This window comes from Rhinopithecus roxellana, chromosome 13 (genome assembly GCF_007565055.1).
Source record: "Rhinopithecus roxellana isolate Shanxi Qingling chromosome 13, ASM756505v1, whole genome shotgun sequence".
Lineage (NCBI taxonomy): Eukaryota > Metazoa > Chordata > Mammalia > Primates > Cercopithecidae > Rhinopithecus > Rhinopithecus roxellana.
This window is the reverse complement of record NC_044561.1, coordinates 101,733,814-101,748,402: the sequence shown is the minus strand read 5'-3', so window position 1 is coordinate 101,748,402 and position 14,589 is coordinate 101,733,814. Positions and strand designations below refer to the sequence as shown.

Genomic DNA, 14,589 nt, shown 5'->3' with positions numbered 1-14,589 from the left:
TACAGGTAAAAAGATTAATCAGACATGGCTCCAGCTTCAAGAGGTTCCCTGTCTGGTGAAGAAGTAAGCAAGGGCTCACAACCACAGGTAATCTCGGGCGTGGTGTGGACCCCAGGGAAATATCTAGAAGGGGTTGGAGAATTGAGGCTTTAGAGTGGAAATGAGCTGACTTTGAACCATACGTTCAGTCAGTTAGTCATTTAACAAACATTGGTTCAACACCTAATGTGTGCAAAATGTTGTAGATTCTGGGAAATAAATTATTAAATAAACCAAACTCTCTCATGGTGCTTACAATTGAGTGACAGCTTGTATTCCATGGATGAACAAGGGTTTGCACCAAGAAGAAGAGATAAAAAGGAAAGAGAGCCTGTGCAAACATTCAGAAGCATGAAGTCAAGTAGATTCAAGGTGAAAAGGGGAGTTCACTGTGGCTGGACATGTGTGAAAGGGAGGGAGTGAAGGAGGAAGCGAGGGAGGGAGGGAGGGAGGGAGGGGATGGCTAGTAGCCAGAGCCTGAAAAGCTGCCACATTAAAGAGTGTAGGTGAGTCCTGGAGGGTTTCAGAGTACAGTGCAATGCCCTCCCTCAGGGACAGTCCATGGCTTCCGGGGTTCCTGAGACAGGACATAGTTGGGGTTTTTTTTTTTTTTTTTTTTTTTTTTTTTTTTGAGACAAAGTCTCGCTCTTGTCCCCCAGGCTGGAGTGCAATGGCGTGATCTTGGCTCACTGCCTCTCTGGTTCAAGCGATTCTCCTGCCTCAGCCTCCCAAGTAGCTGCGATTACAGGATTACGGGTGCCTGCCACCAAATCTGGCTAAATTTTGTATTTTTGGTAGAGACAGAGTTTCACCATGTTGGTCAGGCTGGTCTTGAACTCCTGACCTCAGGTGATCTACCTGCTTCGGCCTCCCAAAGTGTTGGGATTACAGGCATGAGCCACCGTGCCCGATTGGACATAGTCTACTCCTTTAAGCAGTAAGAGGAAGCAATAAGAGGAACAAGACACCCCACTGAATATCCTGGGACATGCATGTGGCTGCCTGGTTAGCCACCCACCCCCACCCCAGGCTGAGTTACTGAACCTCCACCAAGGGAGGATCTCAGGGGAACCGAGCCCCGCCCCTTTACTCTCCCCACACCTGCAGCCTGTGCCAGCTCCCGAACTGCTGAGAACATATCCCGGGGACACAGGTGCCTTTGTCTTTGCCAGGAACTCAGTCCCTGCAGAAGGTGGTGGTGGGAAGAATAATATGAGACCCCAGACCCTTCAGGCAACAAGTCCTTGTCCAGCAAGGGAGCCAGGGAAGATTCCAGTGCAACACTTCCAAGAATGTCCTCACTGGCTGGACCTCAGTCTCCACTGCCCTGCCCGGAGCCAGGGTGGGGTGGACTAGATGAATTTTCAAGGTCATTTCCTGGCCATGATTCTACACAAAGAGAAGGGGGACAAGAAGAACTGCATGTGCATGTGAAGATGCTAAAATCCCAGGAGGATTAGGGTCCTTGAAGAGGTTCTAGGAGTCTAGAGTTGCATTCGGCTGAGATTCTAGTATTCTATAGTTCGAAAATTCCGAGAGTTTAGAATCCTGTGATTCCAAGACTCTTACTCGATTAGGGGAAGGAAGACATTGTAGTCATCACATCCTCTTAATAAAATTCACGCCTCTGGAAAGAACCCCACACCCATAACTCCAAAGCCAAGCAGGCTTGTTTTCCCCCTTTCTGCTTTTAAATTGCCTTTTCGCTCTTTGGTGTCTGCTCATCTGCACACCCCCACTCCAGTCCCTCCTCCAAGCCTGGCAGCCACACATTTGCCATCTGCATATAACCCAGTGATTAGCACAGCAGAGCAGGAGAGGAGGGTGTGGAACCCATGCTGCCTGCCAGTCAGACGGCCTTAAGTCGACCAGGCTGCAGCGAGTCACCCCAGCTCCCTGAAAGGGCTGAGCAGGGAAGAGAAACACACTCCTGCAGATTCAGACACACACACACCCACAGACACACAAAGGAGGGCCCCAGGCACACAGACACACAAAGAAACAGAGAGAGATGTGCACACACACACAGACAGTGCAAACACGCCCACACGTGTGCAGCACTCACACACATGCAAACAAACCAGAGACAGACACCCCACAGTGACATACACCTGGGCGCACATGCAGAAACACAGAGAAAGACATGCACAGCACACGTGGATATTTGCAGTACAACACATACACACACACTCATATACAGCCACACAGCAAAACACACGATGCATGCATACATACACATATGTACAAACACATGCAAATAAATCCAAACAAATAGATACAGATTCAGAGTTACACAGATCAACACACTCCCCGGGGTACAACAGCACTGAGTTGTTAACACACCTCCAAATGACAGTTGTCAAAATCACCCTTCTCATCCCCATCTCCCACTCCCTCTCATTCATAGGACATTATTTATGACCCACTCTGCACACAACCTGGCACTGGGCCCCTGGGAGATCCCAGGGCTCTGACACAGGGGCGTAAGAGGAGGAGCAGTTCAGTCAGTTCCTGGGAACTCAGAGGCAGCTAGAATACAGATAGGCACTGGGCTCAGGAAACTTCCCAGAGCTGTACAAAATGGATTGCCCGGAAAGGTAGTGAGCTCCCCACCACTGGAGGCAATCTAGTGCAGCCAAGGGTTTTGGGCATCAGATGGGAGAGTGGGTGCCAGGGGAATTGAATGCCTTTAAAATCTATTCCAGCCCTGAGAGTCTCCATTTCTATCAATTCCACTGGGCTTCAAAACAGTGATCTTCAAAATTTTTTGTATCATATTCCCTATTAGTAAAAACGTTTTAAACATGTATTCCTCAATGTATGTACATTTGATACTCTTTACAAATTTTTATATATTTCTTTGTTGTGTACTTCATAGAACATACACAAAAATAGAAAAATTTGAAATAATGAGATAAAGGCATATAGATCACTACTTTAAAGGACAGGTGAAACTGAAGGGAAAGTGATATAACATTTATTAAGTCCCTCCTGTGTGCCAGACTTTTGTTAAATATTATTCCTTTGAATCTTCAAATAGCTCTGTAAAGAAGCTATCATGAATTTTCCATTTTGCAGATGAGAAACTAAATGATAAGACAAATAAAATCATTTCCCCACAGTCTTGCCACCTGTAGCTGCCACGGCTGGAATCTGGACCCAAGTAAGCTGGTTCCGGAGCCCACTGCCCACGCTGACCACTCCCTTGTCATACAGGAAGCAGGGAGCTGGGGAAAGACCCATTTGGTTTTGGAAGCAACAGGCTGAGTGGAGGGCCTGCCCAATTTGTCAAGAGCCCTGAAAGACGGCCTTGAAGCCGAGCAACAGGTATGATTCTCAAACCACAGACACAGCTGGGCCAGACGTGGCCATTTCTTTCCTTTAAATCTTCACTGCTCAAAGGGCAGTCCAGGGACCAGCAGCTTCAACCTCACCGGGAAGTTTACCAGAAATGCAGAATCTTGGCCCCGCTACAAACCTACTAAGTCAGAATCTGCATTTAACAAGAATAAAGTTTGAGAAGCCCCAAATTACTTAAATTCATCTGGTCTGTGAATGTATCCCATGGGGGTGACGTGAAGCAAACCCAACCTTGGTCATTCTTGGGGCTCTCTCCTCTCCAGAGCCTGCTCAGATCCAGGGTCTTAGAGAGTCTCTGGACATTTGAGGTGGCTTCCACAAATCTGTCCACACTGCTTGCCTGCAGTTCCTCAGCTCCTAATCCCACAGTGGCTCCCATCTGGCTCTGAGTAAAAGGTGAAGGCCTCACCTTGGCCTGTATGGCCCAGCAGACTGGGCCCTACTCCCTCTCTAACCTCATCACCTGCCTCACTCCTGACTAGTTTCCCGTTGCCTGGCTGCCCAGCTGCCCTTGAACTTGTCATCCCAGGGTCTTCGCACTGGCCGTTCCTTTCACCTGGTGTTCCTGTGGCTCTCCTTCATACTTTCCTTAGGAAACCACTCCCTGAGTGAGACCTCCACTGCATAGAACAGCATCCCCTCCCCCAACTCATGTGTTTATCTTTCCATCTCCCTCACTAGAATGCGAATGCCTTGAGTGCAGGAACTGTGACTCTAATTTCCAGCATCCAGCTGAGCCCCTGGCCATAGTAGGTGCTCAATAAATATCTGTTGACTGATGGAGGCTGTGCCCATTGTTCCACACTGAGGGACCCCCCATCTCAGCCACCCTGTGAGGTTGTAGGGTCTTCCATGAGGGCAGAGGCCTTGAGACACAGGTATGGCTACCTGGAGCCACCATGAGGCCTGCCCTGGAGGCCTTGTCCCCTCCCCAATCCTGCTGGGGTGGGAACAGCACCCCCTGTCAGCCTGACCCCCTCCAGCTTCTCCAATGTGCTTGCCCCCAACCTCTCCCAGTCTTTCCTGGGAATCTCTGGTTTTAGACCTCACTAAAGACTAAGTGGCCTTCATTTTTCTGCCTAAATCCCTGCAGCACCTGTTTACTAAGCCCAACTATTTGCTTGAAGCTGAAGAGAAGAAACATAAAGAGGATAAACAGACTAATATTTTCTAATGTGGCCTGTCATGCCTACAGGCCATGAGAGCTCAGGCCACCCATTTCCCTCTCTGCACCTCAGTCTCCTCATCTATTCCCAGAGATTCATAGGGATGGTTACCACCTTTTTTGCTGAAGAGGGAACAAGACACACAGTGAGAAAGAAAACTATAATGGTGGAATTTCAAGTATGAACCAGCCCAGGGTTGTAGGCATTGGGGCAGCAGGGTGTGAGTTGGGAGTAATGAGGGAGACTAAGGGATCTGCTATCAAAAGATCTGGGTTTACGGCCTTGCTGTGCCACTAACCCAGTATGTTGGTCAGGTAGAGCCTCTGTTTCCTCATTTGTACAGCTATGAGGCTCCCATCAGGTACAGACCAAAGGGCTCTGGGAGACTTCCCAATCCACTTCCCTCCTTGCTCCAGCAGCAGCGGCAGCATGAAGGCTGGTGTGGCCAACTGCTACCCAGAGGCCATCGTCCCAATCAGAATCTGTAGCAGCAGAGAAAGTGGTATGTGTCGTTTAGGCTTTCCCTGAGAGCCAAACCAGTTCCTACCCAGGGACAGACACTTCCTCTCTTGGGTACAGAAATGAGGTCAACTAGAGTCTTGGCTTCCCTGCCCAGGAAAGCAGTCGGGAGTTCAACGAGGACACCTGTTCCTTCAGGAAACCCAGGCCACGCCAGGCCCTCAGGGTGGCAGAGCCTGAGCCCCTGGATCCAGCCACCAGTGCCCTCATGGACAGAGCTGCATCCTGCTTCCTGCTCCTTCTTTCACTCTATCAGTAGTTTTGCATGAGGCCCTGCTCTGTGTGGGCTCAGCTCCAGGTGCTGGGGAACAAAGGCAAAGAACTCTTATGGAGTTCAAAGATCACTGGGAAAGAGCCACACAATCAGCCAAATGTATAACATTGATAGGGTGTCAAGAAATGGAAATGCTATCAAAAAATAAAGTGGAGTAGGGAATAGGAAGTGATGGGACAGTTTTAGCTGAGTGGTCAGGACATGCTTCTCAGCAAAGGGGACACTTCAGCAGAGACCCTAAGGAAGAGTCAGGGGCAAACTAGGCAGCTAGCTGGGGAAGCGGGTTCTAGGCACAGGGAACAGCCCGTGCAAAGGTCCTGAGGTAGGCACCTGCTGGGCATGTTCAAGGAATACTGAGATGAATTAACTGGAGTGGAGTGAGCAAGGGAGAGAGTGTGGGGAGACCAGGTCAGTGAAGCAGGGGATCACAGGGGGCCTTTGGAGCTGCACTGAGAACTTCAGGTTTTACTCCAAGAGAAGGAATGGAAGGCCAATGGGGGGCTTTCACTGAAGAAGCAGCAAGGCGTGGAGTCCAGGAAGTAGGGAGCCAGTGAGGAAACGACTGCACTAATCCAGGTGAGAAATGAACGTGCTGGGACCGGAGTGTGATGCAGGTGGGAAGGAGTGCTTGGATTCTGGGTTTATTTTGAAGGTAGAGCCAAGAGGATTGGCTGGCAGGGAAGAAAGAGAAAGAGATGAGTCAAGGAGGGCACCAAGGTATTTTGCCTAAGAAACTGCATGAACAAAACGAGATGGAGTAGGCAACAAACATCATTCTCAGCTGCCATGCATTGGTGCATATTTTCTGTCTCTCTCTATCTCTGTCTCTCGATCTCCTCTTTATGCATTAATCCTGCCCTTACATATTTTCAGATGAGAAAACTGAGGCTGAGACCCATTTGAGATCACACAGATAGTGAGGGGCAGAGTCTGGAATTGCATGCATATCTCTTAGCCACCGAGCTATACTGTCCCATCAGAACTGGAGTTAGGGTCATCTGTTCATTCCTTATTTCATCCACCAGATCCTTGTGTGTCTAAGACTTTTCAGCAGGCCTGGTGCTGGGCACCAGAGAAGGACCTGGAAATCATCAAGCCCAGGTCTCTCAGTGATGGCTGAGGCAATTAGCTCTCTGCCCCTGCAACACCACCAGTACAGGGATGCCCACCCAGAGGTTTTGGGGAGGGCTCAGCTCAGCACAGCTGGGCTCAGCTCTGGGTGGAGCCAGATCCCCAGAGCCTGAGAACAGTGTTTAGGGTCTGACAGTGTGGTCCCACCCCTGATGGGCTCCTATGAGCTGCCTGCCTACTGAGTTGCTCAATTGCTGACTTCCCCAGGAAAGCACTAATTACAGCAAAGCTCCCCTGGGCCCTGGCTTGGTGATCTGTCACAGCCCCTAGGCTTCGGAGCACTGGCTATAGTCTCGACAGCAAGCCAAGGGCTCTCCTGCTCTCTGCCTTCACCCTAAGGGGAAGACAGAAACCAGAGGGATGGACAGACTAACCAACAGGGAAACTGGGGCTGGGCTTACAAAGGAGTCTCACCTTGGCTTGAATGGCAGTCTATTCAGTGGTTCTCAAAGTGTGATCCCTGAATCAGTAGCATCAGTATCACCTGGGACCCTGTTAGAAATGCAAATTTTCAGACCTTACCTAAGACCTACTGAATCAGACACTCCATGGCTGGGGCCCTGGAATCAGTGTTTTAACAATCCCTCCAGGGGCTGTTGGTATCAGCTCATGTTGTAGAACCAAAGCTCTGATTCCTGTACAGCTGTGGTTGGAGGGAGGCCTGTGGAGAGGTGATTATGAAGTGGGATGGATTGAAGCACAGGCTCATAGAGACCCACCTTCAAATCCAGGTTGTGCCAATTCCTTGCCCTGAGATTGGATCGTGGGCAGAGCACTTCATTTATTTACTTATTATTTTTACTTTTTTAGATAGGGTCTCGCTCTGTTGCCCAGGCTGGAGTGCAGTGGAGCAATCATAGGTCACTGCAGCCTAGCATTCCTGGGCTCAAGCAATCCTCCCACCTCTGCCTCCCAAAATGCTGGGATTACAGGTATAAGCCACCATGCCCAGCCCAGTTTTAAAATTTAATACATATTTATTGACAACCTACTGTTTACTGTTGAAGGGCCTGGGGCTGCAGCTCTAGGACAAAACAATGGCACTGGCCAACGCTTAACCTATGTTAACTCATTTAACCCTCACAAGAACCCTTTCAGGCAAGGTCCTATCATTACCCCGAAGGAAGCACAGATCATCAAAACAACTTGCCCTACGGGGCTAGTCTGAGAGACCACTGAAGTGTGTAAGCCACTAGGATAAACTGACCTGGAGCTAGTTAGGGAGACAGAAAAAATGCAATGGAGACACACAATATTAGCAGGTCATGATGCATGCTATGAAGATAAAATAAAGTAGGGAAGAGGGTAGGGCATATTGGGCAGGGGTGAGGGTGACTACTTTAACAGGGTGGTCTGGCAAGACCTCTCAAGGAGGTGGCGTGTGAGCAGAGCTGCCTCATTTGTAAAATGAGGGAATGATTAGCTCACCCTCCCAGGTGTGGTATGAATGTCACAGTCTGTAAAGCATAGTGGATGCCGAACAGATGGGAATTGTTTGGAAAACTGAGTTCAAATCCTGACTGGTCTGGCGACCCAGATAAAGGGGCTGTTGTGAGCCCTGGAGATTACCCTTACTCTGCAAGGGCCAGAGGACACAGCAGGGGCTCAGTAAGGTCATTCCCATCTCCCATCCCCCCACCCCACTTGTTCTTCAGCCTGGTGAGCAGCAACTCTTGGGGCAGTTGGTTCTCTGGTCCAGGCTGCCCAGGAGTCCACGCTGTTTTTATTTTTATTGTTCTGGCTCCACAGCTGAGACCTCTAACTCCAAATGGCTCTTCTTGCCCAGAAAAATAGGTCGTTGGCAGCTCCAGCCTCCTGGCAGGCCTGCCTGCTGACGCCAGCCCAGGGTTACGGGAAGTGGGGAGCAGAGCGCGGGCAGGGCTGGAACCAGGTGAAGTTGGGCTGTGCAGGTGCCAGCATGCCCCACAGGGTGGCCCTGGTGAAGTCGTGTTCTGTCTCTGGGCATGTTTCCTCACCTCTGGGAACCCCGTGGAGTTGCTAGGGCTTCAGATAACGTATTTCAAAGGGCCTAGAACACACAAGGGTGTCATCCACCCCCCTGCAACGGCCAAACTCCAGATAGGCCCTGCCATGCTATCATGGCTGCTTTCACTTGTCACTATTGACCCCATCATATCAGAGTTTGTTATCCCCATTTCACAGATGAAAAGACTGAGGCTCAACATTTTGTTTTGCCCAAGTTGCATAAGTCAAATCGGCAAAATCTTGGCTTCCAAGCCCCTGATCCTCTCCTCCTCGTGCCCATTTGTCTTCTTCCCTTGACAACAGGGAAGGAATGTGATCTGACTTCTGTGCAAGGATTCCTCAGGCTGCTGAGTCAAGGAATCGACAGAAGGCACAAGGTGGAAATAGGGCGCCCAGGTGAGAGCGGTGGAGGCTCAGACGAGGGCGGAAGCAGCAGAGGTGCTGAGAAGTGGTTTGGCTCTGGTTGAGATGAGAAGGCCCAGCAGGCAGGATTTGCTGACAGATTGTGCCCTCTAGGAGTAAGAGGAAGAGTCAAGCACCAAATGCAGGGATGCAACCACCCCTGGCTTCCCATCTCACCTCCTCGGTGAGACCTTCCTTGATCCCTTTTCAAAATTGCAATCTATCCCTCTCATCAGCGCTCCTGGGCCGCTTCCCTGGCTAATTCCCCCCACCCCGTAGCACCCATCCCATTTGACGAACTTATCAGTTCGTTTCCTCCCACTAGAATGTCAGCTCCTTGAAGGCAGGGATTTTTATCTGTTTTCCAACTGTTGCATTCCCAGTGCCTGGCACCCAGCAGATGCTTAATAAACATTGTTGAGTGCATGAATGAATATGTGTGAAAGCAGTTAGATTTTAAAGTAGGGCAGCCCAGACCTCCTGCTGTGGGGGTGGCTGATTCATGTCAATTATCTGCCATAATCTCTCTGTGTGGCCTCAGACAAGTTGCCCCTCACCTCAGTTTACCCATGGCCTGTGGGTCTCAATGGCTTCTCAGCCTTGAGATTGGCCAAGGATGATTTTTATGTGGACAGAGAACAAGGGTCAGGGCCCCCTCCTGAGGGAGAGGTGAGGGAAGCCCTGCTGAGCGCCTTTGCCAAAGGTGCTATATATAAATAGCAGGTGGTTCAATTATTATCCTTCCCTAATCCCCAGTTTCCTAATCCCCGGGCAGGTTTGTGAGTGTGTGTCTTGGGGAACTGAACAGCATAGCTTTCTAGAAGTCCAGGGCAGGAGGCTGCCTCTTCTCTGACTTCATCAGCAGCCCCCATCTCCACTCCCACCCCAGATAGAGTCTGGTGACAGATTTTCCCAGGAGCCTCCCTGGTCACCTTCATGGTCTAGACCAGATGTGGCCTGAAGAGATGGAGACCTTCCCTGCCCCCACATCAGATACCAGGATAACCCCAGAACAATATCCTTTCTCATTGGTGCCCAACTCCACGCTCCTCTCTCCAGTCCACCCTACGCTTGGAGAGTGGCCTTTTAGACACATAAATCAGACATGGCCCTCCCGTGCTGAAAACCCTCTAGGGGTCTCCCAACTGCAGAATAAATGCAGGCTCTTTACCCAGGTCTTGGAGACCATCCCACCCTCCCCACTCCTGCATGCTGTGCTCTCTCTCCTCCAGCCTAGCCGCCAGGGGCCTTCCCCTCCTTGTGCTGGGCCCTCTTCCTGGAACATCTTTCTCCCCAAATCTTCCCCTTGTTGATCCTACTTGTGATTCAGCAACCCATGTCTCAGGGAGGTCCTACTGGCCCCCTTATCAAAATATGCTCATCCCTCTCCTTCTCTAAGTTCAATCTTCCGTTCTTCATTAATTATTTCTACTTGTCCACTTATCTGTCTCCCCTACTAGAATATAAATTCCTCATGGACAGGGACCTCGTGCTCTCCCACACCCAAAGAAATGAAAATTCCCTTGCACTTCAAATGCTGCCCAAAACCCTGTGGGTTCTCAAGGACTGCTGTCAAACACTTCACTTATTTATCAAATGCTTATGCTGCATTTGGTATATGCTAGGCTCTTTTTAACATGTCTTACAAATATTAACTCATCTAATCCTCACAATTGAGACTCACGCTGGCCTCATTTCAGATGAAGCTGAGGCACAGAAGAGGTAAGGTACTTTCCAGTCGACCCAGCTCATAACAGTAGCCAGGGGATTTGAACCCAGGGAGTTCAGCCCATGTTCTCAAGTGTGGCACCCTCCCTGCCCCCCTGCACAACAGCAGGACCAGGCATTTAACCAGGAGGCTTGGGGCAGGAGGGGAGGTGGTAGTGTTACTTTGCATAGGTCTTTAACCTGGGAAACAGGAATTCAAATCTTGTTGCTACCCCAAGCTTTGCTGTGTGGCTTTAAGCAAACCTATTCCCTCTCTGGGCCTCAACTTTCTGTCCATTTACAGGGCTGGGCCTTCTCTCACCTTGTGTCATTCCTATCCTCTTAACTGCCACTGTGTGAAGCAAAATTCTCTCCCATTAGCAGCGGGTCTTGAACTTGTGTTCCTCCCACAGTGCGGAGCCTTCTTCTGCCAGGTGACCAGGACACTGACACTCCCCATCACTGACCTGGCTGCTACAGGAACGGCGTTCCCTCCAGGAAAACCGAGATTCTGTCCTCTCCAACTCCAAGCCTCTGACCCCGGCTCCCACCCCTCATCTTCTTCCGGGCCTGTCCTTCTGGGCCCCGCTCTCCCACACACGCCCCGGCCTGGGCCTCCCCACCCCCTCAATCTGCCCTCCACCACCGAGACACCTGGCCAGGAGGCCCCCACCTCCCTGGGAAGGCCCCGGCCCTTCCCCTCTGGTTCCCCGCCACAGCCCCCTTCTCGCTCCCTCTCCTCCCCGCGCCTCTTTTCCAGGCGGCACCGAAGTCCTTCCTACACACACGCTATTTTTGTACCATCACTCTCTTCTTCCTCTCCCCTTCCCCCTGCGTTCACTTACTTCCTTCTTTTCCTTCACCTCGGCCCGGCTCTGAAAGGATCGGGCCCCTCCGGCCCGCACCCATCCCCAAGAGGGGCCTTCAGCTTTGGGGCTCAGAGGCACGACCTCTTGGGGAGGGTTAAAAGGCAGACACCCCCCGACCCCCGCGCCTCCACTCCCCGACTCCTTCGCCGCCTCCAGCCTCTCGCCAGTGGGAAGCGGGGAGTAGACGCGCGGCCAGAATCCGGAGGCGAGGGGAGGTCGGCCGCAACTTCCCCAGTCCACCTTAAGAGGACGATGTAGCCAGCTCGCGGCGCTGACCTTAGAAAAACAAGTTTGCGCAAAGTGGAGCGGGGACCCGGCCTCTGGGTAGCCCCGGCGGCGCTTCTAGTGCCTTCCAGCCCTAGCGGGCGGCGCAGGTCCGAGCCTGGCAGGGACGGGGAGGGGCAGAGCGGGACGGGTCGGCGCTGGGGACTAGCCGCGCGGGCTTCTGAACTGGCACATTGTCGGAGCCGGAGGCTCGTCTAGTCCCGAGCCCGAGCGGGCTGCGGCGGCTCGCGGGGCCGCCTTCACGGGCAGCAGCCGGGGGCCCGCGCGGGGGTGCCGGGGCCCGGGCGCCGGCGCGGGGGGCGACGCTGCCCTCCCGGGCCGGGCGCGCAACTCGCAGCCCTCGCTCCCTCCCCCGGGGCGCGCTGCTGGCTGGCGCGCAGGCGGGCGCTCGCTCGCCGAGAAGGTGCCGGCGGGGCCGGAGCCCCGAAGCCTCCCCGGGCGGCGGGAAGACGGGAGGAGGGGGGAAGGGAAGGAGGGAGGGGGCCGGGCTGCCGGGAGGGCGGGGGCAGCGGTCGGGACTGCGGGCCGGGAGCGAGCCCAGCCGCCCGCGCCGTGTGGAGCCCGGGCGGGGCAGGTGGGCAGCGGCGGGGGCGGCTCCGCGCGGCCGGGCTCGGCCGTGCTGCCCCTCGCCCCTGCTCGCGCGGTCCTCTCTCCCGCGCTGTCTGTCTCGATCTGCGCGCCGCCTCGCTCGCTCCTCGCTCGCTCGCTCTCTCTCCCCCTCTTTCTCCCCCTCTCGCCTCTCTGTGTCTCTGGCTCTCTGCCTGGCTCCCTTGGGTCTGTTTCTCTCTCCTGCCGCCTCTCTCTGGCCGCCCCTGGCTTTATTTCTCGCGCGCTTGGGGTCTCTCCCCGTCTCCGTCTCTCGATTTCTCCTGGGGGGCGGGGAGGGGGGGGTCTCCAAAAACCGCGGCGGCGACGGCGGCTCCTAAGCCGCTCCAGGCGCCCGTTCCGGAGTCGGGGGGAGGCCCAGCCGGGAGGGGGGAAGGGGGGGAGCCTTAGTCATTTCCCCGCTCCAGCCTGCTCCCGCCCGAGCGCGCACTCACGGCCGCTCTCCCTCCTCGCTCCGCAGCCGCGGCCCATGGAGCCCGCCGGCCCGGCCCCCGGCCGCCTCGGGCCGCTGCTCTGCCTGCTGCTCACCGCGTCCTGCGCCTGGTCAGGTAAGCACCCCCCGCTCCCCACCGCTGCCCTCCCCAAACTGCGGGCTCAGGCCTCTCAGACTAGCACTGGGACCCATTCGGCTAATGCTGAGCAGTAACAGGGAGAGAGACGCCTGTAACCAGCGTTATAGATGCGGAAACTGAGGCCCAGAGAGGGCCAGCGACATGCCCAAGGTCACACAGCCAAGGGTAGAACCCAAGTCTCTTCTCTGAGAGTTTGTCTCTGTGGACTCTGACTGTGTGCACTGTGCTGGGCACTGAGACAAAAGAGCTGAGTTGCTTCACTCAGCCCCTGCCCAGTCCAATGGGGAAGGCTGACTGACAGTGGCTTTCAGAGTAGGGCGGTCCTCCTTCCCCAGAATCTCTCCCCATGGACATATGGCTTTCCACGTTTGACTTCAGGGTGTGAGGGGAGGAGGTGAGGGCAGAGGTCCCCCCAATGCTGCCTGGAATGGAACAGAGACAAGCTGTTGCAATTAGGGAAGAGTGAGCCCTCCCTCTGGTGCGCCGAGTAAACCAGTGTTAGTGTGTGCCTGGGAGAAAGGGAACCGGGAGGCCACGGTAACCCCACAGCGAGCTGCTGCGAGCAACAGATCCTTATGTAAAAACATGGTTAATTGTCCCTGTGGTTGCCAAAGCCTCTCTCTGGTGGTCTTGCTCCTAGAGGTGCTCCCAGCTCCCACTTCCTCCTGCCTTCCCCGAGCTTCCAGGCAGCTCCCTGCAGTTCAGGTGCTCCGCGGGGATGTTACCTGTGGCTCTGAGCATGTCTTTCTGTTGGCCTACATCAAACACCTGGCTGTCGCCGGCAGGCGGGCTCTGAAGGCTACTGTGTATGTTCACCAAAGGGTGAGGTCACCATTCAGGAGTCCTTCTTCTTAAATGGGTTTTGCAAAACCATGGGTCTCCTGGGAGGGCACTGGGTGGGGTGGGGGGAGCAGAGAAATGGCGTTAAGGGAGTTGGGATGGAGAGAAGAATGGGGATCTTGTTTTTTGTCCTCTTGAAGCTGTGTTGTAGGCAGAGGGGTCTCTCTGTACCTCCCACCCTTGAGGAGGGAGGTAAAGATGAGCTCAGTGTCCAACACCCCCTTTTGCATTTGCCTAGAGATGGTAACCATCTGATAGCAGGGAGAAAGGGAGAACTAGCAAAGAGTGGGTGGAAGAAGTGGGGGGTGGACAGCTGCTTCTCCCTGCCCTGCAGTTTCCCCTGAAACCCAGGAATTCACATAGGTATCACCCCACCCCACTCCCCCCCAACCTCACCCCCAGTTGTTTTCAGTTATAGTTGGGTCCTTGCTGGGTGGAAGGGAGCACTGATACAGTTCATGTCTCTCCAGTGAGTGGCATCTCCTATCTGCTCCTTCCTGCCTGAGCCGGCCATTTGTACCCTGCAAAAGTCTGAGTTCTTGCCCTGCCATCCTTCCTGGCCTGGAAATGCACAAGTGTCAATCACAAGTGCTTAATTTTCCTGAAGAAGGGAATTGGGCCCGAGTTAATTTCCAAATGTCTATTCCAGACCCTTCTCCGACCAGGAGCCTGTGGTTCAGTCCCTGGCAAATGAGCAGTGACGCTGATTAGCAAGTGTTCAGATGAGCAGCCTGCCTTTCCTGGGGCACTGGCTGGGAACACCAACACCTTTCTTGTGAGCACATCTCCCCCTTTTGCCTATAAAAACAATCTATAAAATGGTAAAGATTGGG

The 14,589-nt window shown here is 53.4% G+C and overlaps 1 protein-coding gene and 1 long non-coding RNA gene across 6 annotated transcripts in view; one reads left to right on the top strand and one right to left on the bottom strand.

Annotated features, from left to right (window-relative positions):
• Positions 1–7,451: 7,451 nt before the first annotated feature.
• Positions 7,452–11,568, bottom strand: LOC115892633. The gene is made up of 2 exons (XR_004052491.1): positions 11,430–11,568; positions 7,452–8,987 (listed from the first exon to the last, which is right to left on the bottom strand). It is a non-coding gene; the product is annotated as an uncharacterized LOC115892633 (long non-coding RNA).
• LOC104674639 (tyrosine-protein phosphatase non-receptor type substrate 1) overlaps positions 11,434–14,589 on the top strand; it is a 46,802-nt gene continuing 43,646 nt past the window's right edge. For 3 of the 5 annotated variants that reach the window (XM_010379027.2, XM_010379025.2, XM_030913931.1), the window contains exons 1-2: positions 11,434–11,827; positions 12,805–12,892. In XM_010379027.2, the coding sequence (XP_010377329.2) occupies positions 12,814–12,892 (79 nt within the window). In that variant the 5' untranslated portion in view covers positions 11,434–11,827; positions 12,805–12,813. Of the gene's footprint in view, positions 11,828–11,882; positions 12,142–12,277; positions 12,313–12,804; positions 12,893–14,589 lie in introns of those variants that run through there. The other 2 variants (XM_030913930.1, XM_010379026.2) reach the window with 2 other exon arrangements.